The sequence below is a fragment of the Pecten maximus genome, chromosome 6, assembly GCF_902652985.1.
Source record: "Pecten maximus chromosome 6, xPecMax1.1, whole genome shotgun sequence".
In the NCBI taxonomy this organism is placed as follows: Eukaryota; Metazoa; Mollusca; class Bivalvia; order Pectinida; family Pectinidae; genus Pecten; species Pecten maximus.
In genome coordinates, this window is record NC_047020.1 from 38,615,909 (window position 1) to 38,643,156 (window position 27,248).

Consider the following 27,248-nt stretch of genomic DNA (forward strand, 5'->3'; position numbering starts at 1 on the left):
AAACTATAACAAGCCTAGTTTATAAAGGACAATGTCTTATCTTAGAGCTGTTTGGAACTAGTTCACTTTTGAGTCCAGCCGGCCACGTCGTTGACATGATAAGCCATTACCACACATATCAGTACGCGTTAGGTCACGTGACCTTTAGACAGATACATTTCAATACGCCTTCTGTAAAATGTACGGGGGTAATTTCTTGCCTCTACTTTATTTTCTGACGATTCCTGCTTCTGTTGTCATCGGTGACCAGACCTGTGGGTTTACTGGGACAATGTGAGTACAACGTGGTTGTCGGCCATTGCGCGAATGCATCTAAAACTCGCTCTGCGCGCGACACCGGATGTTCATGCTCGGACATTAACACTATTGAAGCTGGGGTGGATGCATTGTCATCCACTGCTCACAAGGTACAACGAGACTTCGAATCTGTATCCGCAGAATTAACTAAAGCTATTGCCGAATTGCAGGCAAAGAAAGCAGCGCTTCAAACACTTCAAAATGATAAGTCTATTATGGAAACACAGATCCAGACTACGGATTCGTCCTTGAACGAGTCAAAGTTGCGCTTGGAGAAGGAGAGGGATTTAGGGACAAGGGAGATAGCCAGACTCCAGTCAGCCTTGTCTTTAACCAGTAAATCACTAGCTACCTGCAATACTTCATTGGTGGCGATTCAGACACACGGGACCTCCACTTCCTCAGGTAACAAAGATTATGATATGGTCAAACGTTCAGTAAGCATATGTTTCTGGAGGAAAACCCCATAAATTCTTAATTTATGCTAATGATCATGACACTCGTGCCAAACCTGAGCTCTCAGACAGTCGAATATCTGTTCCCTAGCCCTGGTATGCCAAAACACGAAACATGTCCCATCTATTTATCAAAATTTTATTTGATGTAAATGCATCTACAATAAATTGACATGCTGACAAACACATATAATACATTCAAATGGATTTGTTGGATTGGTGTATAGACTGACAGGATGTATTAAAACTCACTACTGTAACCCCATCAATTGGGGTATCCGGATTACAAGAATGGGTTGACGTTACAATATAGGCGCGTTCGATTGGTGCACAGAACCTCAAGGTCTGTCATATAACAAGTTTTTGGATACATGCTACTGTCAACAACTCAGCGGGACCCTGTTCGTCCAAACCATGTTAAATGTTTCAGATTTCACTGAAGGCTATAACTTGTGTTTGAACGTTGCATATTACAGGGGCAGACACCCACTTGATCTACTGCGGATTTGAGGATAGTAGCCTATGTGGATTTACACAGGAGAGCAGTTCTGAAAGCTGGAAACGGGGGAGTGGCAGGGTCTCAACCACTACTGGCCCTCTTAGTGACCATACGTACGGGTCAGTTACAGGTAAGGCCAACAGAGTGTCTACACATTCCAAATCCAAGGGTCCCTAGCTCGACATACAACCCTTGGAGTTCGATGGTGCGTCGTCAAGTTTTTTTTTTTATAAACTTACATATCTCCATATGAAACTGTTCGAGTCATTCCTTCATACTTGTAGACTAATCATAATCCCGTCATTACGTGACGTCAAATTAATTTTAAGACACAGATTCCAAATCAAATTCCGATTGAAGGATCTTTCCGACGCAACATAAAAAAAAAAAAAAATATTGTTCCATCGTTGCCAAATGTGCAATTCAGTTAAAATCCTTGAGGAACCGAATACAACCCCTTAGAACAGATAAAATAGAATTTTACATCACAAGTTGAGATTTTTTAAACACGTCGAACATCCCTCTTACAGGACACTACATGTATCTGGATCCAGCGCACGTGGCGAGTTATTCCAGCACTAAACATGTTGTCAGAATGACGTCACCGCTACTGTCGCCATCTACGGGATACTGCCTCAGGTTCTGGTACAATATGTACGGAACAGACATCGAGACCCTTAATGTGTACGCCAAGGTATGATACGATATATACATACACAGGGCCTATATCGAGATACTTAATGATACGATATATACATACTCAGGGCCTATATCGAGACACTTAATGTGTACACCAAGGTATAATACGATATATACATACGCAGGGCCGATATTGAGACACTTAATGTGTACACCAAGGTATAATACGATATATACATACACAGGGCCGATATCGAGACACTTAATGATACGATATATACATACACAGGGCCGATATCTAGACACTTAATGTGTACGCCAAGGTATAATAGGATATATACATACGCAGGGCCGATATCGAGACTCTAAATGTGTATGCCAAGGTATGATACGATATATGCATACACAGGGCCTATATCGAGACACTTGATGTGTACGCCAAGGTATGATACGATATATACATACACAGGGCCGATATCGAGACCTTTAATGGTACACCTATGTATGATATGATATATACATACACAGGGCCTATATCGAGACACTTGATGTGTACGCCAAGGTATGATACGATATATACATACACAGGGCCTATATCGAGACACTTGATGTGTACGCCAAGGTATGATACGATATATACATACACAGGGCCGATATCGAGACCTTTAATGGTACACCTATGTATGATATGATATATACATATACAGGGCCTACATCGAGACACTTAATGTGTATGCCAAGGTATGATACGATATATACATACACAGGGCCTATATCGAGACACCTAATGTGTATGTACAATGTAATGGTGTGATACGATATATACATACACAGGGTCAGTATTGAGACACTTAATGTTCCAGATTTTTGGTAAAATGACTTCAGAGGCGCACATCCTGTATAGGGATCGCTGAACCGGGAAATTTCTAGTATAGCGGACTATGGGAATTGGAACAAATCACTGCGCATGTCACCGGATAACATGTGTACCTGCTAGTAAATAAAAGTGACAGATTGATATAGGTGTTCAATGGTTCTTGAGTGCCATAACTCTTACATTAGTTTCACATTTCTAAATCACAACCTATTTACAGTGTTTTTATCGGTACAGTTTGCCTTAAAACTTTTATTTCCGGTTAGATATTTGGCGGAAGTGGTCTTGGGAACCCAGTGTACACGCACACTGGTCAGGTGGACCGGAATTGGCACATGGCGGAGGTCTCCCTTGACTCTGAGTATACAGTCCATTCTTTCAACGTGAGTATAGGGCAGACGGGGTTCTGTTAACATCAAACTTTCAAAGCAGCTAATAATTACTTAACAATGCTATCTGTCTCATCCATACAAATCTCGAGGTGCCGCATGATTCTTAGTATGTTGCGTGTAAAATTCACTGCACGGTTTGCGAGTTCAGACATATTTATACTACAACTAGTAGGTGTAATTTCTTGAATTGTTTTCGTTTCTAGTTGTGGGTGACCTAAAGTTAACTTCCGTTTTTCATAATCTAAAGCAACATATATATTTTATATTAAGATATATTTACTAAATGTACTTTATATAGAATTATAGGCTAATATATATTAGAATTGTTAAGGTTGATGAATGCGAAATTGAATATATGATTAACGATTTTTGTGCCAAAAGTTTATGTTTGAAGCCACTACGCATGCGCACAAATCGTCCCACTATACCAGTGGACATTCTTCCACAACAACATCCGGGGCAAATGGAAATATCGCTATTGATGACGTATATATCTACAACACGTCATGTCGACATAACGGTAAGTGATCATTGGCTAACTCCAGTCAAGTATCTCCTGCTCGGTGAACATTTCCACGCCCTACTCCATCTTCGCTAGCCAAGCCTTCTGATTACGTTACACTCCACGCGACCTTGGCAGATATAGTCGTGTTTTAACCGTCGCGCCCTGGCATCCAAGGGCATCCAATCGAATCACGTTTTACATTCAGGCTTGGTTTCGCAGTAAAAAAAAAAATTGCTACCTTGACGACTATGTCATGGCATTTTATCTAAGTACAGATACATACAATCTTTGAGGAAACATTCACAGTGTTTAATCAATTGATAGAAGTCATTGATCACATATCTCATCAAAATGAGACAAGCCTTCATGAAGTAACGCTCGTTATAATTGGTCGAAAATTTCATGCATAAAGGTAATTTCGAATCTCCGCTAGAGGGCCAGAACTGACGACTATATCGGCCAAGGGTTCGTGCATTGTAACGCAATCAGAAGCCTTGGTTAGCGAAGATGGCCTTATCCTCGAGCTAAGGGAAGATTCAAATTTAACAAAATGAATAGAAATAGAGACCATTGATATTTCTGTATTCTTCATTTCGACTAAATTATCCCATTTTGTATCATACTGTAAATCACATATTTTTCGCGAGGGATTTATTTTTGCGTTAATACGCGAGAAGAATCCGCTAACCAGTTAGGTGTCTTGCATTGTCCATGATTCTAATAGCTAATCATAGACATTTCTAGAACCGCGTTCGAGAAATCACGTATTCCCGAAATTGTCGAAAAGGCAAAATCGCGAAATAAAGTACTCGCGAAATCTAAGTGATTCACAGTGTATACGTTATGTGGTATATCTCCTTATCTTTATATGAAAACTGAAGTTGTCATATATACTTCTGATAGCTCGTCATGGGATGTTATATACAAACATTCTGTATATTTGCAAATCGTCAATTGACAAAGCAGTGACGTCATTACACATCTAACACTGTATCAAATCAGTAATTGATCATAGCTTCGCACGTAGGAAAATAGTTCTTAACTTTTCTATGACGTCATTGCACACCTAATGCACTGTAACAACTCTTTTTTAGTTCTTACTTTGTATTTATCACTTACGTCGCATTAAATGTATCAGCATACTTATTTCAGATATGTCCAGTTGTCCAGCCGGGGCACATATATACCAATCCAACACTTCCTCTAACGCTTGCTATATGATACACGTTGTTCCGGCCACGTGGTACAATGCCGCCAAAGCCTGTAAAGAAGAAGCCGGAAACGCCCACCTCGTGTCCATCAACAGTGCTGAAGAGCAGACATATCTTTTAGGTATCATAAACGCTGACCAAGGTAAGTCATATCCCAGGAAATCGTCGGTAAACACAACGTAATACTACGAGAAAGCTTTCTCTGTATTAACTCTTAACTGACGAGGAAGGCTTTTTACAACGTAAGCACGGCAGCACAAAAAGTGTTGTGTTTTTTTTTCTTTCTGTTGAAAACAGAAACGGTCAATAATAATAACAAGTTATGTCAGTTGTCGTTCGTAGTTCTGACTAACCAAAAAAAAAAAAAAATACTAGCTCCATATTTATTTATTTATTTATTTATTTACTTTCAACCACTTATCAGAACAATGGATGAAACTATTAAAGTATTAAAATTTACATTCCTTTTCCACCTGTTTCCACATCCTTATAGACAAACATAATTTTTTAAAACGTTACAAAAAATGACCAAAATGGCATTCTTACAAGATGTGTTTATTTTCTGTTGACTTTAAATATTGTTTTTATAATTCTTAAAATCATATTTTACTATGAACAGGACTGAAAGCAATTGGCCAGAACGGGTTTTACACCAGTGGCAACGATGAGCGAATAGAGGGTACTTTCGAATGGACAGATCATGGTTCTCATTTGCCTGTGACGTATACAGACTGGCACCAGGGCCAGCCCAACAATGTCGGGGGTGACCAGGACTGTCTCCTCATGCAGTACGCCGATAGTAACTATGAATGGGGTGATGTCGGCTGTAATGAGAAACACCCCTTCATATGTGAGATCAACCAGTAGAAACCAAGACAAATTTATATTGTGTTTCATAACCATATATTGTCATAATAAATAATTCTATAATTAGAACACAGCTTCATTGTTATTGCGTTAACAGTATCACGCACTCGTCGCGGCGATTTTATGCTAAACATTTTTCTGAAATTAGTCTCAAACTCACCCGCAGGAAAAATGTTTTAACTGCATGGCAAAATAACAATGTAGCATTCCTTGGTTTAATGCGTCCTCGGGACAACGATTGTTATATTTAAACAAGAGGCCCATGGGGCCTGCATCGCTCACCTGGTTGGATTAGGCCAAATGTTAAAATAATGTTCATATTCACTTTGTTTTATTTGTTAATCTCTAACAATGCTATATATGGTTATAGTGTGGTAATTCGAACTGCTTTCAGATTAATAAAGTCCAGACTCTCTAAGGTCTGAAATACCTCAAGAATTGCTTTTAGAACATGCATTCATCACTTTATGACAAGTAGCGATTCAAAGGAATTACCTCTATTTCACCTATTGGGCCCCGCCCCTTTGGCCCCTCGGGGGTCAGAGTCACCATTTATGCAAAATCTGTTCCCCTTCCCCCAAGGATGTTTCTGACCAAATTGGGTTCAAATCCATTCATAACTTTATGACAAGTAGCGATTTAAAGGAATTACCTCTATTTCCCCTTTTGGGCCCCGCCCTTTTGGCCCCTCGGGGGTCAGAGTCACCATTTATGCAAAATCTGTTCCCCTTCCCCCAAGGATGTTTCTGACCAAATTGGGTTCAAATCCATTCATAACTTTATGACTAGTAGCGATTTAAAAGAATTACCACTATTTCCCCTATTGGGCCCCGCCCCTTTGGCCCCTTTGGGGTCAGAGTCACCATTTATGCAAAATCTGTTCCCCTTCCCCCAAGGATGTTTCTGACCAAATTGGGTTCAAATCCATTCATAACTTTATGACAAGTAGCGATTTAAAGGAATTCATCTATTTCCCCTATTGGGCCCCGCCCCTTTGGCCCCTCCGGGGTCAGAGCTACCATTTATGCAAAATCTGTTCCCCTTCCCCCAATGATGTTTCTGACCAAATTGGGTTCAAATCCATTCATAACTTTATGACAAGTAGCGATTTAAAGGAATTACCACTATTTCCCCTATTGGGCCCCGCCCTTTTGGCCCCTCGGGGGTCAGAGTCCCCATTTATGCAAAATCTGTTCCCCTTCCCCAAAGGATGTTTCTGACCAAATTGGGTTCAAATCCATTCATAACTTTATGACAAGTAGCGATTTAAAGGAATTACCACTATTTCCCCTATTGGGCCCCGCCCGTTTGGCCCCTCGGGGGTCAGAGTCCCCATTTATGCAAAATCTGTTCCCCTTCCCCAAAGGATGTTTCTGACCAAATTGGGTTCAAATCCATTCATAACTTTATGACAAGTAGCGATTTAAAGGAATTACCACTATTTCCCCTATTGGGCCCCGCCCGTTTGGCCCCTCGGGGGTCAGAGTCCCCATTTATGCAAAATCTGTTCCCCTTCCCCAAAGGATGTTTCTGACCAAATTGGGTTCAAATCCATTCATAACTTTATGACTAGTAGCGATTTAAAGGAATTACCCCTATTTCCCCTATTGGGCCCCGCCCTTTTGGCCCCTCGGGGGTCAGAGTCCCCATTTATGCAAAATCTGTTCCCCTTCCCCCAAGGATGTTTCTGACCAAATTGGGTTCAAATCCATTCATAACTTTATGACAAGTAGCGATTTAAAGGAATTACCTCTATTTTCCCTATTGGGTCCCGCCCCTTTGGCCCCTCCGGGGTCAGAGCTACCATTTATGCAAAATCTGTTCCCCTTCCCCCAAGGATATTTCTGACCAAATTGGGTTCAAAAACATTCATAACTTTATGACAAGTAGCGATTTAAAAGAATTACCACTATTTCCCCTATTGGGCCCCGCCCTTTTGGCCCCTCGGGGGTCAGAGTCCCCAATTATGCAAAATCTGTTCCCCTTCCCCCAAGGATGTTTCTGACCAAATTGGGTTCAAATCCATTCATAACTTTATGACTAGTAGCGATTTAAAGGAATTACCTCTATTTCCCCTATTGGGCCCCGCCCCTTTGGCCCCTCCGGGGTCAGAGCTACCATTTATGCAAAATCTGTTCCCCTTCCCCCAAGGATGTTTCTGACCAAATTGGGTTCAAATCCATTCATAACTTTATGACTAGTAGCGATTTAAAGGAATTACCCCTATTTCCCCTATTGGGCCCCGCCCCTTTAGCCCATCGGGGGTCAGAGTCATCATTTATGCAAAATCTGTTCCCCTTCTGCCAAGGATGTTTCTGGCCAAATTTGGTCAAAATCCAATATGAACTTTTTGACTAGTAGCGATTTGAAGCAAATGTTGACGGACGGACGGACGGACGGACGACGGACGCTGCGCCATGACATAAGCTCACCGGACCTTCGGTCCAGGTGAGCTAAAAATGAGGTCTCAATCACAATATATACCTACGTACTGAAAATAAGTGTTGGATAATACCTAACAGTTAATTGCATATTTTGCGATATCTATAAGGACGGAATTCTATTTAATGGAGCTTCAGTGTTAACTCGTTCAGATAACTGTTAAGTGACACAGGACAGCGTCGTACGTATTCGTCACTGTAGTTTACATCCCTAACTTTCGAAGAAGCATTATGAAGAACTTTTTTGTTGATCCGGCTTCTTGCTCAACTATATCTTTAACAGACCTTCTTGCCATTTTACATTCAACATGGTTGATGGCAGTCACATTGTATACAAGAGAATGATTGACGAGGTTTTGTCATTAATTTAGTCACCACTAATCAGATCACCTGAGGTTGTCTCATCAATCCAGTCACCACTAATCAGATTATCTCAGGTTATCGCATTAATCCAGTCACCACTAATCAGATTATCTCAGGTTGTTTTATTATTCCAGTCACCACTAATCAGATTATCTCAGGTTATCGCATTAATTCAGTCACCACTACTGTAAACGTACATATTTTAGCGGTAATTTTATTTTAGCGCTTTTCGCGCTGGAAGCCTTGCGCTAAATTATGATTGCGCTAATTACTTTTTGTACGTTCCATTTCTATAGAAAGTTCTGTGGATGCGCTAATTCATCATTGCGCTAACTGGCTGAAATCTGCAAATGCGCTAAAATTTGATTGCGCTAAAATAAGTACGTTTACAGTAATCAGATCACCTGAGGTTGTCTCATTAATCCAGTCACCACTAATCAGATTATCTCAGGTTGTTTTATTATTCCAGTCACCACTAATCATATTACCTCAGGTTGTCTCATTCATCCAGTCACCACTAATCAGGTTACCTCATAGTCCGAATGCTTCTAACAATCCACTTTGATATCCTGTAGGTTACGCATGATAGCAAGGTAATCCTTTGCTATGCCAAAAACGTTCAATTCAGCCCATCCGACGTGGGGTCACGCGTCTGACAATGTTTTGTTCTTTCGATTTATGTATGTTAACAATTGACTATTGATACCAAACATCAAACGAAAGAACTGAGAGACTATTTTCGGCATGCATTCTAATCAAATTCCTCTACAAATCAAATCGAGAAGTCTTTGGAAAGTATTGCAGTCATTTTAATAGTAATTTGTTTTACTATCGCAAAGAGAATGGATGTTTAACATTGCACTCATCTATAACATCCCTCACTCGTCGGGATTGGTATTAGGCTGTTTACATGGCGATGTCATCACCAATTTTCACGAATATGAACAGTGTTATTAAACAACTTTGTGATAACGTTACTGAGCATTAAGTATTCATGCATATGCACGTGCCAGAAGTTTCTGACCAATGCCCACCTATTATCATTCCATGATTTCATCATATCATTGCAAAACCACGTGTTTTTGTTCATTGATCACGTGATAGCGTTTATAGTTCACCTATTGGTATTTATCGGTCACTTTTTCTTGGTTATTCGTTCTCAGCTGCCTTTTCATTGCGACTTTCTATAGCAGATTCAACATCCACGTAAATAAAATCTTCTTTCTCAGACATGAAATCTGTTGATCGGAGGATATCCAACACACCGTCTACAAAAACAATAATTTAAATTATGACGTTATGCCATGTGCATGTACGTTGATATGATCGTATCATCTTAAGGGTCATCTAAATAACAAATCCAGTGATATCGGTGACTTTTTACAAGCCTATAAAATCTCTAATATCGGGGTATTTAACAGAAGTAACTTTTAGTATGAATCACGGCCAACCTTGGATCTTGCTGTTGATATATAATTAAGCTAGCAAAAAATACGAAAAAATGCTTAGCTCATAATTAGCTCATTTGTATCACATATATTGCGCAAGTGTCTATAACACACAATAGGAGCATTGGTTAGACCAGATTTGACTTTATGATATTCTAAACACTGACTCTATTTTGACTTTGAAATGTAAATGGTGGCTGGGAATACTAGTAGTATCACACAAATATGGCGTATAAGGAGGCACTTCAGACATCAAAAATGCTCTTGTTATGCACTATTAGGAACTCTGAACATGAAAGAAGACTGTTTTTTAGGGAAAATGTTCAGCCGTTGATTGCGTGATAAAAGATGCATATTTCTTTATAAAAAAGAACCTAACTCCACAATTAAACAATTTGTCTTAAAAACGTCCTTTTCACTATGAAAATATGTCTTAAAAGTATGATATATGAGCATTTTTATTGTTTGAAATGCCTTCTTTCATGTCATATTTATGTAATATTAATCACAGCCGCCATTTGCATTTTAAAGCCAAAGCAAAATAAGTGTGCATACTTACATTTTAAGTCAAACCCGATCAAACCAAAATATCGTCTGCTTGTGAGCGTAACAGCTTGGCTATTTCTCAGGTTAGATTATTTGTTAGACTAAGAATTATTCCCTGCTACATCTCATCACAAAGCAGAGATGGAACAATCTGAATTTGTTCCGTCTTATTGATTAAAAAGAAAAGCAAAATAAACTGACTAGTAACGTAAGGGAGACCTTTAAATAGAAATGTGCGGGGTCAAAGGCAAGTATCAGATATATCATTCTTACGTACCACTACATCCGGCCAGCATTACATCGACGTCTACATCGTTGTACTCGTTAAATACCTATGGGGGAAATAAAAATCCAAAAGTATTAAGCTAAATTACACAAATTACTTTTTGAATCAGGTAATTACAAAACACTTACCATTCAAAACGTCAGATCAATAGACTCCAACATAATTTTATTATCAATATCAAATTCTTTACATTTGTTAGAAATGTTTACGTATCGCTGTTGCCATATCACGTTGATAAAAGTAATTATACAAAGTTTGATAAATGTAGCCGAAGGGGAATAAGACATGAGTACTCTTTAGATATCATATATAAAATACAAGAGGCCCAATGGGCCTTAACGAGCACCCGAGTTCTTATATACACGAACATACATTATTTTTTACCTGACATGTTGAAATTATCAAGTAAATATATCAAAATATCTTACATGCTATACAATTGTAGTCAATGTGAATTTGTCAATATCACAATCGTCTACAGTTTTGTAAGTGAGCATAAACAATAAAACAAATTCTAGTATACAGACTGAATGTTGATGAGAATTTGATTGCAGGATATCTGATAGCGTGATTGATAATTTAGACAATTTGATCCATTCAAGCCCCGCATCTAGCCCACAGGGGTGTGTCGAAATTCTTAAATGTTCTAGTTATCATTTCTTTATCATAATTGCAAAAACAAAACATTTGATACTTATTTCAATCTTTAAATGAATAGAATATAATGGTATACAACCTGATGTCAGGTTAATCTTTCAACTGACCCTTCTCAATGTTTTCACACCGACTATATCCAAGAAGGGGACGCCACTCATGTCCACCAGTATTGCCTCCCTGCGCTTCGGGTGGTTTTCCGCTTGGGTGAGTGCCAGGCCTTCACCGAGTTCTGAATCTGGGATTCCATTTTCTACAGACTGCGGAATGAAAATAAAAACAGAATATATATTTAAAACAATATATAAGTATTCACAAACATTGTTAAACAGACAAACGTGCTCAGCACCTTTAAATGTGACTACAGTATCAGACAGGACATATTGCAAATTGTGAATCAAACATCTAGCACTCGTCACTGATACTATAGGCCAAAGAACATGGAAATCCAGAAAAGGGAACCAATGTAAATCAAGAAGAATTTGAGCAAATATTATAAAAGAATAAATGTATCGCCTCTCTCATCCAATCAATATGATAAATCAAGGATTTTGATAATTTTGAAATTGTTCGAACCTTTATCATACATGTTCGTGTCATAATTCCAGTAATTAAAATCTTTAATCTGAACAGGTCATTTAGGCCATAACGAAAAAAAATCGGAAAATATGTTTCTTGATTATAAACGGCCACCACAACTGCCGTCATTTTGTGTGGGATGCGGCAGGTCAAGCAGGTTCTTGGAGCTGATCTTGAAAGGAATCTATTAATGTACTGTAAAAGTAGCGCAAAACTAAAAACAGACGAATTTGTTCACCAAAAATTATCATCATAGAAACCAATGTAAATAAGCTACAATTAGCGCAATCATAATTTAGCGGAATGCTTCCAGAGCGAAAAACGCTTAAATAAGATAACCGCTAAAATAAGATATGAACGTTTACAGTATCTGTAAATAAGGTCATGATTTGTAATTATCGGTCAATAATCTAGGTGTACATACGGTATTTGTGGTATTCTCATTGTTTGTCTTCTGGTGTTGTTTTCGGGCTTTCTTCAGCTCTTCCGGGTCGATGTTTGATGCAACACGAACTGCCTTTACAAACATCTCTGAATTCGCGAAATATAGCGGAGCCTGGAAACGGACTATTTTAATGGATTGTTCCTCTTTTACCTGTTTAAAACAAGTAAGCATAATGAATGTTTCGTTCACATTTTGTTAAATTTAAAAAATACAAGTTCTTTAACTGATCATATATATAAAAGTTTGAAACAATTGTTATAAATATACTATGTATTTGTATTTTTATGAGCTGCCATAAAAAATATCCAGTTTTACAAGGCAAAATATTATACAAATGCATTGATTCCTAATTCTAAGCAGCCAGTATGGTTGTCGATTTCTTTTTTAACTTAAGAAACAGTTAAATAGCTAATGATTTAATTGCTAATTAGAAAATAAATAGAACAGGTCAACATATGTGTCAATAAAGAATTAAAGTTACACGTTTGATTAAACGCATTCGCCTTTCAACCAACCATACAACTGTTATCTACTTATCGAGATTCGCTTATATTCTTCTGACGTCTTAGAATTAAATTTGCTAATAATAATATCGAAAATCCATTTTTTTTTGTCATCAACAATAATAATTTATTATAACAAGCATATTCTTTGGCTAAAATGCAATGTCAGCAACATAACATAAAAATGCAATGTCGCTTTTGATTGGCTGAAGAGTCCATCAACAAACGGGGATTTACACAGGGGTTGAGAAAAGTAAATTAAGTATAACGATTAACTTGAATATTTTTTGCCATGGGGCTATAACACACGCATACACACATACGCAAAACTATGAGTGTACTCTCATGATAAACCGCTTCAATAGTGTTATTTATAAAACGAATTTATACAAACCACATCGGCAGCGATAACAGAAAGAGGCACATTTTCTAATTATTCCAAGACATAATAGCTACAACAAAAATGGTATCTCGTTTGATATATCTATATTACTCTTTATCTCTGTGCTTATATATTTCACAAGTACCTTTCACTGTTGTGTATCAATATTCTTTCGATACGTATTCAAAGCATTAAATAACATCCATGGACCGAATGCTATTCTAAACTAGCACCTAGGAATCATCAGAATTGACAAACACTGTATTTCTACTATGTCAAAATCTGAAACATGATGAGTCTTTACTTTGATTACGGGTCATTAAAATCAAATTGATAAACAATATGTTTGTTTTTATTTTGTTACTTACCTCGTTGTATCTATTTACTGGTTTAATATATTGTCCGTCAATAAGCCCAGCTCGGTAAAACTCTGGTCTATCCAAGATAACAATGTTTGTTATTATAAAGTTATATAATTATATTAGCATACTACAACACGAATAATTCGTAGTCTAATCATAAAACTTACTGAATTACATTTCTTTAAAACAAAATAATCGAATAATAATAACACTTGCATATTTTGTGAAACGTAAACTAGGTCACGTGACATCAGTATTTCAACTCCATATAATATTCCAGCATTTCGCTAGTTGTTGAAAACACTCTTTAAAAAGATTTAGACAAATGATATCAAGATATTTGACTCCGTTAGCTAAGATCCTTTTTTAAGTTCATTGTCATATTACATGCAATTATTAACAATGACGTCATAATATTCATATATTTATGAAGAGTTAGAATGATTGTTAGGGACATCACATTTTTATATTCGTTGTAAAATCCAAATTCTAAAATGTTTGAAATGTCACGCATAAATAAACCTTTTGACCAGGTGTATTGATTTGAGTAAGTAATATGTCTACCTTTGTGTACGGATGGCTACAGTCAGGATAGAAAAGACAATCCCGATACCAATCCCGATGTCAGCGTCCAGGATAACTGTAGCCAGGAAGGTCACGATCCAGATCATCTGTAACAGATAAAAGCTCCTGTGTAGGACGGTAGAGAAACTAAAAATGAAAGTATTTATATAATTAATTAGGCCTACTTGTCTATGTAAATACTTTGAAAACAATAGACAGTGAAAGGGAAAAGAACGTTGGTTTTCTCCGGGCACTCCGTTTCCGCAAACATCCAAGATCTCTCGCGCAGTTCCATTTGGACCAAAAAAAGGGATATTTATGAGTTATACAATAATAAAAACTTGTACAAGTGTATATATGAGTTGTTTAACGCTTTGTTGTAAATAAATCGAGATTTTATTCCAACTGTACCCGTTTTTCATTGTCAGTGTTTTTCTCTTCGATACTTAAATCATGAAAACGAGTAGTATGTCAAACAACTTACGAAATCATACTTGGATTTCTTCCAGAGAGGTTTGAGTTCCAGAAACTGAAGAAACATACTCCTCAGATTGACCAGGATGACACAGGACAGTACACACTATAACAGATTCACATCGTAAAAACAAAAACAAAAACAACAACACATCACCCTGACATACTTCAGATACGATGGAATAACTTTTTGTCGCTTTGAGCTATATGAAGCAATATCGCTTGATATACATCTTTGCATTTCTATCTTGAAATGAGGAATTATAAACGAATGAGTATGATTATCAGACTTGTGTACCTGGAGAACAGGTTTATAGAAGTGGAAGACATCAAAAAGTCCATAGTCAATAATTTAGGGAAGTATTTACGTAAAGGGATATAACTCCGCATCAAACAGAAAAGAAATTATTATACATGTAGGCGGAAGGTCGGGACGAGCACCCTTAAATTCGTTTTCGGAAATACAGCTAGGTATCATACAGATGACATAACCAAGAAAACAATGTGAGGTACCTTTGGAAGGGAGTAGAAAAGTGGTCCGATAGCCACAATGACCACTAATACGACCAGGCAGCCGAACAGGGACGCCACCTACAGGAAAGAAACATATGTAAGTATAAGTACATTGTGCGGTATATTAAGGAATGATACGTTTTCTTATGTAATAATGTTAAATAAACTTAAATATCAATATTTTGATTTATTACATTTTCTCTGAAATCACGAATAAACATTTCATTACAATATTCAGTGCAATATGAATAAATAGATTTGGAAAAAGATAATCGAAAATTTTAATACGTTTGAAATAAGTATACTTGATAAACAGTGTATTACAGAGAGGATAAAGAGTGATAAAAACAACCTTATTGTGTTATATACGGTTCAAATGAACCTCCCTGGTAAGCAATAAATATACTAACATCAATTATTCTCTTTCTAAATCATACACTTAAAAACACGGCGCGTCTACCGTAGACCAAAGGTGTTTAGCACGCTAATTAGGCAAAGATCGATTATGACATACTATGTGATAATCGATATTGACTAATGAGCGTGTTAATAGTCTTTTTGTATATCTGATGTAGGAAGTTACTTAACTGAATGTCCCCGGCCTTCTCATCGATCATACTCCTTAAAGGTGACTTACCTGGGTATGTCCCCCAGCTCCTTCCTGGACCATACTCCTCGCCACAGAGGCAGCTGGGATATACCCAGAAAACACCGCGTTCAATACACTTCCTGCTCCATACGCCACCATTTCCTGCAGTTGTAGTTAATATCAGTTCGCTACATTATGATTCCGCTAATGAAACTTTTGTGATATTACTTCTATATCATGCAATTAAAATGTGCCAGCTTGAGCAAATTTGATAATGCCCTTAATTCCAGTACCTCATTGGTATCATTATTACGTAACGTAAAGTATGAAAACCTGAATCGTGTAATTATTTCCATGGCTTTCAGAGTTGTAATCCAACTGGATGTATTCGTTTTTCAAAAGTATGTTTATTTATATTTGGAAATTCAAAGCAGACCAACAAGCCCCAGTGGATTGTATCCACTAAACAATCCACACAAAGTGAAAGTCTCATATATTTCCTCGCTCCAAGTATTGGTTTTACCTACCTGGTTAGGGTTGATGCGATAGTTGTTTTTACGAGCCAGAATTTTAGCCATTGACACAGACTGTATAAATGCGACTATGCCAATAATGACAGCATCCTTTAAACTCTCTCCGACTAACGTCACATCCGGTATAGCCGGGGCTGGCAGCCTGTTTTCATATAAAGACAGAAAACTTTTAAATGTCTCCTGAAATCTTAAATGGTTGTTCTTTTAATGATATCAATCTTATCTTTAAATTCAGGAACATATATAATGGTATTTATAGGAACGGTTTTGCTATCATTGTGACAATTGTCTGGGCGATATGTTAAGTCAGATATTGTGTCAACAACGACAAATGTTAAATACTGCAATCAAAGCATACGTACCCCGATGGAATGTCTTCCAAAACGTTGACTTCATAATTTGCCTTGAACTTCGCAAAATGGGAGATCGCTGTAGCTATTGAAACCTTTGGCAAATGAAACAGACGTTGTGTAAATATAGATTATACTCGTAGATATTTCTAGGATTAAAACAACTCGCTTTTGAGGTGACAACCCACCATGATAATAAATCCGCCATGTTTTTGACGTCAAATAACAATTGTCGTGAATATATAAGAAGTAAAAGAATTGTCTGAGTCCTTCTACAAATCTCTTCCGATACATATACCACTCAAATGAATACAAGTATATGGACGGACAGCAGACGGCGTACAGCGTCCTTCACCTTCGACTATGACTGAGTTAAATATATAAACAATAGGAAGCATTATTCACTTAGCTAGTCAAGTGTGTTCATTGCGATGCTGTCCTTTTCAAAAGGAAGATGGAAAGGAGGGTATCGTATTGAACAAATTATGCTAGCGAATAAAATAAGACCTGTATGGTTGGAAATACATACAATATGATACATGTATCACCATTTTCACAGATTTCAAGAGATTTCTTTTATACGTCTGATATTCAATAAAACCAGTGAAAGATGAGAGTGAAGTATAAAAAGGAACCAACGCGGGATGGCGGATCGTTACGATGATCTTGGTAGTTTGTTTTCGTACTCGTGCACTTAATATATATTCTCATCTGATATTTTTATAGAGTAAAATTTCAAGAGGTATGGTTTTAATGATTACTTGGATCACGTGATTAGATGACGTCATTACATACCACGATGATTTCGATGGGTATCGGGATCTTCAGTTTGGCCTTGAAACGAAGATTGACATGGATTTTGACGGCGTAGATGGCGAGTATACAGATGATAGAGGTGACAACAGGAGCCCAGTTGATAGTGGCAATGTTTTTGAAGATGTCAATCCATGTCTGCAATAGAGGTTTAAAATCATCTTGCAAAGTAAATAATTGTATGTAAAACATAATTAAGTGCCCACGGAAGTCTCTATGACTTTGAAAACAGACTTAAAATTTCTTTGTGATTGTCTCCATTCCTTTTTGAGTTTAAACTTCTTGGCAATGGACACTATCACATAAATAGATGCGGTTTGGTTGGGTATCCTGGTCAACATCATTTGGAAAAGGTCAGACATGTTTGATGCTTGTTGATATACCTAGTGGTTTTGTTGTCATTACCCTAGTTCTCATTTTGAGAACGTCACTTTAAAACTGAATTTGACCTAGATTTGTATGGCGAGTTTCTTCGATTAAGCAGAAGACGTTTACTCTGCCGGAACACCTGGTCTTATCATCCTTGTTATTTTGCAATGGTCTCAATATATATATTTATGTTCATAGTTTGCCTTCGTTTTAACGATTTTTAGTTGGAATTTGAATTCGTTTCGTTATCATGTTGGTATTCTTTATTGTTTTATCATGTCAAGCAATCAAACGTGGCATAACTTCCATGGTCTTGACACACGGCTGTGAAAATTAATACTGATTGCAGACATCTTCATCTATCTTAATGACCTTGAAATCCTTAAGAAAGCTTTACCTTTGTGACCTTGATAACTTCTACCAAACTTTCCTTTATGACCTTGAAAACTTCTACGGCACTTTACCTTAATGACCCTGAAAACATCTACAAAACTTTATCTCTTTACTTTAATGACCTTGAAAACTTCTTCAACACTTTATCTTTGTGACATTGAAAACATCTGCAAACGTTTACCTCTTTACCTTTATAACCTTGAAAACGTCGACAAAACCTGACCCATATGACCTTGAAAACCTCTAAAAGACTTTACCTCTATTATGGCATTGAAAACTTCCACAAAACTTTACCTTTATGACCTTGAACACTCCGTTATGCCGTCCCACTTTGATCCCCAGGATGTGTTTAGCCTGACTTGTGGTCACGTGGATGGCTACAGCGGAGGTGAATCCACACACCATCGGCTCAGACATGTAGGTGGCCACCATCCCCATGTTAATCTTTCCCAGGAATATCTAGGATAAACCAGTCAATTCCATTTGATTTGTTAGTACACCTAAATAATTAAAAGGGATAACCGACATAAATGTTGGCGTACATTACACATGTTATTGGCTACTGAAATATCGTTCAATTTGACATTATTAACGAACATCATAGAGAAAATCAAGAAATGTTAACTTCCAAATAAACAATGAAGAAATAAGAACGCTGCACAGATTTCGCTAGTTGGCTACTACGTCTCAATGTTACCATGACGAATCCGGAAACGAATGACAAGGCCGCCGTCATTCGAATCTTCTGTAAATCCATTTCTGAGAAGGCTGACGTCATAGTTGCGATGGGTGTGGCGTCGGTTGTAGTGTTCGTGAAGTTAGCAGAGCTGGGTGTGGTCGAGACGTTGTAATCGAAGACAGGGGAAGTGGTTTCCGGGCCGAGCGTTTCTGTGCCGCCCCCTAATCTAGTGTCAAGGACGGATGCGATCATCAAACTCACAATGGCGATCGTCCCTGCGATAATATTGATACACAATATTAGGCCGCAAATTATTTAATTGATAATAGCCAAAACATAGATCGTAGTATGTCAGTATTTCGGGACAGTCATTTATAAGTTGGCTTAACTTACCGACTAATCGCTTTGTCGTTTTATGTCAATGAAACAGTTTAAACTAAGTATGCTCTTATTGCGAATATTTTCCTATTTTGCATAAGTTCGGATGCCCCTATGCTTTATCAGCAAATCGTACTCTGTGAAACGCAATCTTGTCTTTCTACATTCTGTCTTGAAAGTATTGGGAAGTTAAAGTCAATGCTGTGCCATACCCTGACGTAATATAATGAGAAATACTTATTGTGTATGCTACTGAATGCATTGTATGAGGTGAGACGCCTAACGTGTGGCTTAATGCGGAATCAATTGTTCTTTGTATTGTTTACTTTGGGGACAATGATCAACAAAACTGATCTTCTAGCAGTTGATATGCATAGGTTTAGCAGGGACTATGTACAATCCTTTCGTAGACTTGTAGAATTTGCAAATAACCAATTATACATCTATACTACAATGAAAAGAATAAATAACTGTTCCATGAATGGTTTATAAAATGTCTCATCTAAACCTCTTTTTAACTTTGTCTGAAATAACGCAATAAAAGAACTAAGTTCGTTTTATTGGAAAATCTTGTCATTTATTTTTTTATATGAATTAAAGCCAATGTGTACAAAAACATAATGATTCTAAACAACATACATGATATTCTGGTTGAGCATGACTACTTACCAGTGACTTTAACATGACCGTATCTTGACATTGTAAATAAGTACACTCTTTATATGTTTTAAATGAATTCGTAACAGTTGTTAGTGACCAAAATTTTGGAAAATGATCTGAATCGAGACCTGTAATGGAGATATACAAAGACAAAAAAGTCTACAAGTCCTATTTTCAACCTTAAATGACCTAAGCTGTTGATAGCAAAATACCTTTCTTTCTGAGTAAAATGAAGTATGATATTGATATAATAACTAGAGATACCAAAATCATATGAAGCATTCACTGTATAATAGAGTTCATAAATCTAAACATCCCCTTATCCTTGTACTATTGCGAGCTATTTTGTTTTAATTTTCTTTCAATTCTAATACGTCTAAACATTTTCTCACTGTTTATACCACCTTGGCCAATTTAAGGAGAGAATATATATAGGCTTTGCCTGTTATTATATCCAGTGGACGAATAATAACTGTGTCAATATTTGATGAAATGAAATGTACCAGGATGTTAAATCATATTTACTAAGTAGCATTTGAAATGTTATTTAAACAATTGGACAAACATATCATATGAGTCAGAATATTACGTAACACGGTGATGTAAAAAAAAAAAGTTACAACCTACTACCAAATCCATAAACATATGTATGTAGACTTGTTTACAAATATATATATTTATATCCAATATATGTTACAAATGTTACAGTGAATCACTTGTTCGCACATAGAGTTCGTGGTTTGTTAGTAGAGAATGGCGTAGGCAAATCAAATATATAATGTTTCTTTAAATCTGGACATTCGAGTAGGGTGTGCATTTTCACACTGATATCAACAGTTAAACTTTGTATAATTGTTTTTTGATTTTTTTAATGACGACTTTCTCCACACAAAAAAGTCACGGTATACGTAAAAGTAACAATATAGAATTCGGGCAGTAAGTTACGGAAGTGTATAAGCCTCACATAGGAATGTTTTTATTTTTGTGATTGCGAAAATAATTTATCTGGTGCACCCTCTTAATCTGGTGTTCACCACTCTCTCATCTTGTGGCCGCCTCTTAATTATATGTTGGCACCAACTTAATCTGGTAGCCACAACTTAATTATCTTGTGGACGTCATTTAAATGTATGGCTACTGCCACGTAATTATCTGGTGGCCACCACTGAATTATCTGGCGACCGCCAATTAGGTATCTCACAATTTTTTTTTTGTTTTTTGTTTTATTTATTATTTGCAACGTTGTAAGTGTTCATAGACGAATGGACTGAAGGAAGGGATGCAATATATATTAGAACTGGCAAGACAATCGTATCAAACGTTTAAATATAAATAGATCGTATTTGGCTTGATAAGATGCTTGTGTTATTAAAAACTTGTATGCGTACTATTATAATAAGTCATTTCTCATTATAACAACCATACATTGGAAATTGTAACATAAAAATATTATTACCTCAAGTAAATTTCCGTGCGAAGCCGATGGTGACAGTGGGTTTCCAAGGGTTGACAATATCTACTGTCACGTGCTAAGCATGTAATATTTATAAAATGTCGCCTTATAACTAGCGACGGCAGATCAAGTCAAATTGTTAAGTGGTGCGCCCGCAAGATAAAATATTTTCATAATCACAAAAAAATATATTTCTATGTGAATCTAATACCACAGACGTCTGCTTCTGGATAGTATTTATAGAAGAAAAAAACATTCAACTACCCCTACTATATCAACAAGGTGTAACACTTGAAGATCTAGTAGGAGTAGGAGCTAATATTTTTCTATAGATACTAACCAGAAGCAGACCCCTGTGCTAATATGCTTCCGTAAGAAGTTGTTGAAGCAAGAATTTATCCTTCTAAATCGCTACTCTTCCCGTGAATCCAAGTTGAAATTGACGGAAATTGTGATGATGTTTATACGTAAACAAATCCGCGGAGACAACAATACAAACAATACAAACCCATTGAAGCGTGACGTGAAGTTCCCAGGAAGAAATATATGAGCGGGCCGAAAAATGACGTGTACAGTCCAACGATCGGGGGCAGTGATCCCAGCAAAGCATATGCCATCCCTACAACGACAATACAAACAACGGTCACTAAGAAAAGGCAAGATAGAGACCGATGAAATTCAAAGAAGACGATTTTGTCCAAGTCTTATGATTGTATACAACATGCTGTGCTTGTTCTTGCTTTGGTGGGCATATAAGACTACCGAATGTTGCCATGCCAGTTAAGACTACCGAATCTTGCCATGCCAGTTAAGACAACCGAATGTTGCCATGCCAGTTAAGACTACCGAGTGTTGCCATGCCAGTTAAGACTACCGAATGCTGCCATGCCAGTTAAGACTACCGAATGCTGCCATGCCAGTTAAGACTACCGAATGCTGCCATGCCAGTTAAGACTACCGAGTGTTGCCATGCCAGTTAAGACTACCGAGTGTTGCCATGCCAGTTAAGACTACCGAGTGTTGCCATGCCAGTTAAGACTACCGAGTGTTGCCATGCCAGTTAAGACAACCGAGTGTTGCCATGCCAGTTAAGACAACCGAGTGTTGCCATGCCAGTTAAGACTACCGAGTGTTGCCATGCCAGTTAAGACAACCGAGTGTTGCCATGCCAGTTAAGACTACCGAGTGTTGCCATGCCAGTTAAGACTACCAAGTGTTGCCATGCCCGTTAAGACTACCGAGTGTTTCCATGCCAGTTAAGACTACCGAGTGTTTCCATGCCAGTTAATACTACCGAGTGTTGCCATGCCAGTTAAGGCTACCGAGTGTTTGCCATGCCAGTTAAGACAACTAAGTGTTGCCATGCCAGTTAAGACTACCGAGTGTTGCCATGCCAGTTAAGACAACCGAGTGTTGCCATGCCAGTTAAGACAACCGAGTGTTGCCATACCGAGTGTTGCCATGGCAGTTAAGACAACCGAGTGTTGCCATGGCAGTTAAGACAACCGAGTGTTACCGCGGCAGTTAAGAAAACCGAGTGTTGCCATGCCAGTTAAGACTACCGAATGTTGCCATGCCAGTTAAGACTACCGATTGTTGCCATGCCAGTTAAGACTACCGATGTTGCCATGCCAGTTAAGACAACAGAGTGTTGCCATGCCAGTTAAGACTACCGACTGTTGCCATGCCAGTTAAGACTACCGAATGCTACCATGCCAGTTAAGACTACCGAGTGTTGCCATGCCAGTTAAGACTACCGAGTGTTGCCATGCCAGTTAAGACAACCGAGTGTTGCCATGCCAGTTAAGACAACCGAGTGTTGCCATGCCAGTTAAGACTACCGAGTGTTTCCATGCCAGTTAAGACTACCGAGTGTTTCCATGCCAGTTAAGACTACCGAGTGTTGCCATGCCAGTTAAGGCTACCGAGTGTTTCCATGCCAGTTAAGACTACCGAGTGTTTCCATGCCAGTTAAGACAACCGAGTGTTGCCATGCCAGTTAATACTACCGAGTGTTGTCATGCCAGTTAAGGCTACCGAGTGTTGCCATGCTAGCTAAGACTACCGAGTGTTGCCATGCCAGTTAAGACAACCGAGTGTTGCCATGCCAGTTTAGACAACCGAGTGTTGCCATGCCAGTTAAGACAACCGAGTGTTGCCATGCCAGTTAAGACTACCGAGTGTTGCCATGCCAGTTAAGACAACCGAGTGTTGCCATTCCAGTTAAGACAACCGATTGTTGCCATGCCAGTTAAGACAACCGAGTGTTGCCATGCCAGTTAAGACTACCGAGTGTTGCCATGCCCGTTAAGACAACCGAGTGTTGCCATGCCAGTTAAGACAACCGAGTGTTGCCATGCCAGTTAAGACTACCGAGTGTTGCCATGCCAGTTAAGACTACCGAGTGTTGCCATGCCAGACTACTATGTGACTATGTACGGTTATATTTTCTAGTTAAGACTACCGTGTGAGTATGTTTATAGAGTGATTTTCTGTGTTACTATTATTGTGATGTTTTGAGTTAACATTACCATGTGACTATGCATAGCATTTTCAGCACTTAAGACTGTAGTGTGACTATGTATGATATTTTTTTTGTGCAACTAAGACTACCTTGTGACTATGTATGGTGATTTTCTGCACTTAAGACTACCGTGTAACTATGTATGATATATTTGTGCAACTAAGACTACCATGTGACTATGTATGGCATATTTTTTACAAGTAAGACTACCGTAAGACTATGTATGCTCATTTTTTTTCAGTTAAGACTACCGTGTGACTAAGTATGGTATATTTTTCCAGTTAAGACTAACGTGTGTTGACATGCATTTTAAAATATACTGTGACCATGTATGGTAACTTTTTGCAGTTAAGATTTACTGTTAACATGCCTTTAACTACCTTTATGCTATCACATTGGCTATTGATACTAACACGTTGAAACTATCGATTAATTACCAGGCCGTTAAGATTATCGTGCGACTAGGGAAATATTTTGTTAACGCTACTTTTAAATTTTAATTGATAAATTTTAATATTGATATATTATATCTGAGCAAGATTCCATGTCTATCTATTCACTTAGATAAGAATTATTCAGCACTCGGAGGAACTCGAAACCTACTTCCTGTTCTCGTAGATGCACTTCATGCGTCACGTGATATCCAAAGGTTATCATTCCGCCGGCTTGACTAATGAGCAATTAATACATATCAGTATGATATCAAACAATCAATTTCGAGATCAACAGCTTGAAAACGGACTTTAAATTTATTTTCAGGTTGCAGGGTTTACAACACGCTTTAAAATTCAAACCTTACCATGTCTAGATACCATCCATATTATGGTTGCTAGGGAGTGAAACCACGTGTTTTTGCAGTGTCCTACATATTCACAGCAAATATGAAACGTGGCTACATTCTTAAAAAAAATGATAAGCGAATCAATTTTGGGAGGAGTTTTGTGTTTTATTCTTATTATTGAAAGAACGTGCGTTATCATGTATTAAGCAGTATATTAAGTTAATTTTACGAAAAACAAACATCAAACATATATGCGATTTGATATGCTGCTTTCGATTTTTTTTAATTTCAAAATGTCATAACTACAACAAACTACCAACTGTTTATGCATTTTGATTTAAAGGCTCCTCTCGCCCACTGCAGCATGCATGCAATGTATGACGTGATTTCACCTCGCTGGAGGGTCACTAAGTGGGAGGAATGACTTTATCGTATTACATTTGATTTTAACACTTTAGAGTAACGTCTGTGTTCTAACAAAGTCTGATTGTACTGTCGTCCTTCACACTGCACTTTCAAATCCATAAATTGTTTACATGCGTGTATGTCACAGATATTTAAGGAAGTCAGAAGGGTGGTGTGGGTGTTGGTTTGGGGTAGGGTCTGGAGTACAAGCGCATATGATTCGTTATATACTCACCCTGGGGAATCTGCATAATGCCGACCGTAAGTCCAGATATAACATCATTTGCCAGGCTTTCCTTTAGCTTATATTTCTTTATCAATCCTATGAACGGAAAATTGGCATGCACAGTTTTTAACAGCTTCCGCTTGGAGAAATCATCCCTGCATTGTGCCGCAATCCGTTGAGATAGTGGTTTTGGCGGTTCGGGTGGCCTCTTGAACTGTTTTTCAAAAGCAGCTACCCTCAGAAATGTTCTCCTAGATTTCACGCTTGAATCTGCGACCTCCATTGGGTTGAACCGTAAATCGCCGATTATACTGGACACGATATATACTTTTAAATATACCGAGGGACACACATGTACAGATGTTGTTATGAAGCCCAGCAGCTGTATTTAAAGTCCTGTGGCCTAGTTTTATTCAGGCCGTAACATAGCCAGTGCTACACGCACATGTATGTGTTAAAGCGTGTGTGGCATACATACGTACGTACTTGTAGAATACTCTTTTGACATGCGTGTGTCACTAAACACACGCGGCTAGGGGGTTCTTTTAAGTCCGATGATATAATCCAAACACACACGCGTCACTCATGCTTAGTCCGGCAGATACGAAGAGAAACTTGTATCTTGTTTTTTGTTTTGTTTTTTTACATTAAAGAAAATATAAATCACCACGTGTTTTCTGCATGCTGGCTATCCCCTATATAAACCTGCGTTACTATTTGAAATTTAATTTACGTATTATATAATGTTGTTCTATATGTTATAGTACAATTGTTAATTAAGTGAAAGCGCCCCCTGCAACCCCCAGACCAGGCCATAACATCTGACGCCCCTTACCGTATAGAACAGCTGTTTTGATTACGATGTCATTGTTCTCGTCCAAATTTCCTCTGGCAGACATCTTCAATCTTTGTCATTTCCTCATCCAAAACATTCTTGATGAATTCAAAGCATATATACATATGGGGCGCCGATGGATATTGTTAACTTATTATATGTGCCAGCATTATGCATTTCGCTATAACTGTTATGTACGCACTAATTCATACCAATGTATACCATTTACCACTCAATGTCCAAAGAACGCCGATTATGAACTTAATAAACCTCAGGAATTGAAGAGAGGAGTAAAATATTTGCTATTTCATAAATTAAATTAATATTTTATATTTCATGTTATAAACACTGTATTAAAATACTTTCAGGAATTGGATAATCGATTTCTCCTATATATTAACATGGTCTATTAACTGCGTTTATAGGAAGTTTGATTTAACATCCCTGTTACTTAAGATGTGAATCGGGTAACATCCTCTGTTTAGCATCGTTGGAGACCCACGGTTGATTGCACAACGTACGCTTTGCTTATCACGTGATAGGTGTAGCGAAGCTTAGTGCAATCAACCGTGGGTCTCCGACGAACGTGATAAGTGTAGCTCAACCACAGGGACACGTTACAATAGTAATGTATGTATAAAATATATGGGGGGGTCGATATAAACATAAACATATCGACCCCCCATATATTTTATACATACATTACTATTGTAACGCCGACGATGACTGTTTAGTGCCCGAGAGGACTGGGTCAGTCATACGCTTTGGATTTAGTCCATGTCGGGTTGATTGAAGTACATCTTAATTATGAACTACAGATAAACTAACTGTGAATTACTTGCATAGTTCAGATAAAAGTAGAGGGGTGTGGTACACTGGGATATCAACGGAAGTACAATTAAAGAGCTGACAGGGGCGCCACAAGGCATAGTGTTGTATTCTTGGGCGGCAGTACTTTATT

General features: G+C 37.8%; 2 protein-coding genes across 2 annotated transcripts; one reads left to right on the top strand and one right to left on the bottom strand.

Annotated features, from left to right (window-relative positions):
• The first annotated feature begins 132 nt into the window (after positions 1–132).
• On the top strand, positions 133–5,813 carry LOC117329729 (MAM and LDL-receptor class A domain-containing protein 1-like). Its single transcript, XM_033887821.1, has 7 exons — positions 133–702; positions 1,229–1,381; positions 1,782–1,945; positions 3,031–3,147; positions 3,538–3,676; positions 4,814–5,014; positions 5,492–5,813. Exons 1-7 carry the CDS (start codon positions 513–515, stop codon positions 5,737–5,739), a joined length of 1,212 nt encoding a protein of 403 aa, XP_033743712.1. The 5' UTR covers positions 133–512; the 3' UTR covers positions 5,740–5,813.
• A 3,517-nt stretch (positions 5,814–9,330) lies between these two features.
• On the bottom strand, positions 9,331–25,871 carry LOC117329730 (sulfate transporter-like). Its single transcript, XM_033887823.1, has 16 exons — positions 25,462–25,871; positions 22,025–22,135; positions 19,044–19,300; positions 18,641–18,805; positions 17,567–17,722; positions 16,784–16,866; positions 16,416–16,563; positions 15,937–16,050; positions 15,300–15,377; positions 14,797–14,892; positions 14,313–14,419; positions 13,755–13,821; positions 12,481–12,651; positions 11,588–11,737; positions 10,815–10,869; positions 9,331–9,811 (listed from the first exon to the last, which is right to left on the bottom strand). The coding sequence occupies exons 1-16, from the start codon at positions 25,733–25,735 to the stop codon at positions 9,693–9,695; spliced, it is 2,151 nt and encodes a 716-aa protein (XP_033743714.1). The 5' UTR covers positions 25,736–25,871; the 3' UTR covers positions 9,331–9,692.
• Positions 25,872–27,248: the final 1,377 nt, after the last annotated feature.

Coding starts and splice junctions, on each gene's coding strand:
- LOC117329729 (XM_033887821.1), top strand. CDS start 513: ATGGAAACACAGATCCAGACTACGGATTCGTCCTTGAACGAGTCAAAG. Junction 1,946..3,030: donor CCCTTAATGTGTACGCCAAG/GTATGATACGAT, acceptor ATTTCCGGTTAG/ATATTTGGCGGAAGTGGTCT. Junction 5,015..5,491: donor TATCATAAACGCTGACCAAG/GTAAGTCATATC, acceptor TACTATGAACAG/GACTGAAAGCAATTGGCCAG.
- LOC117329730 (XM_033887823.1), bottom strand. CDS start 25,735: ATGGAGGTCGCAGATTCAAGCGTGAAATCTAGGAGAACATTTCTGAGG. Junction 16,867..17,566: donor TACCCATCGAAATCATCGTG/GTATGTAATGAC, acceptor CATTTGCCAAAG/GTTTCAATAGCTACAGCGAT. Junction 15,378..15,936: donor GAGCTGGGGGACATACCCAG/GTAAGTCACCTT, acceptor TCTTTCCTGTAG/GTGGCGTCCCTGTTCGGCTG.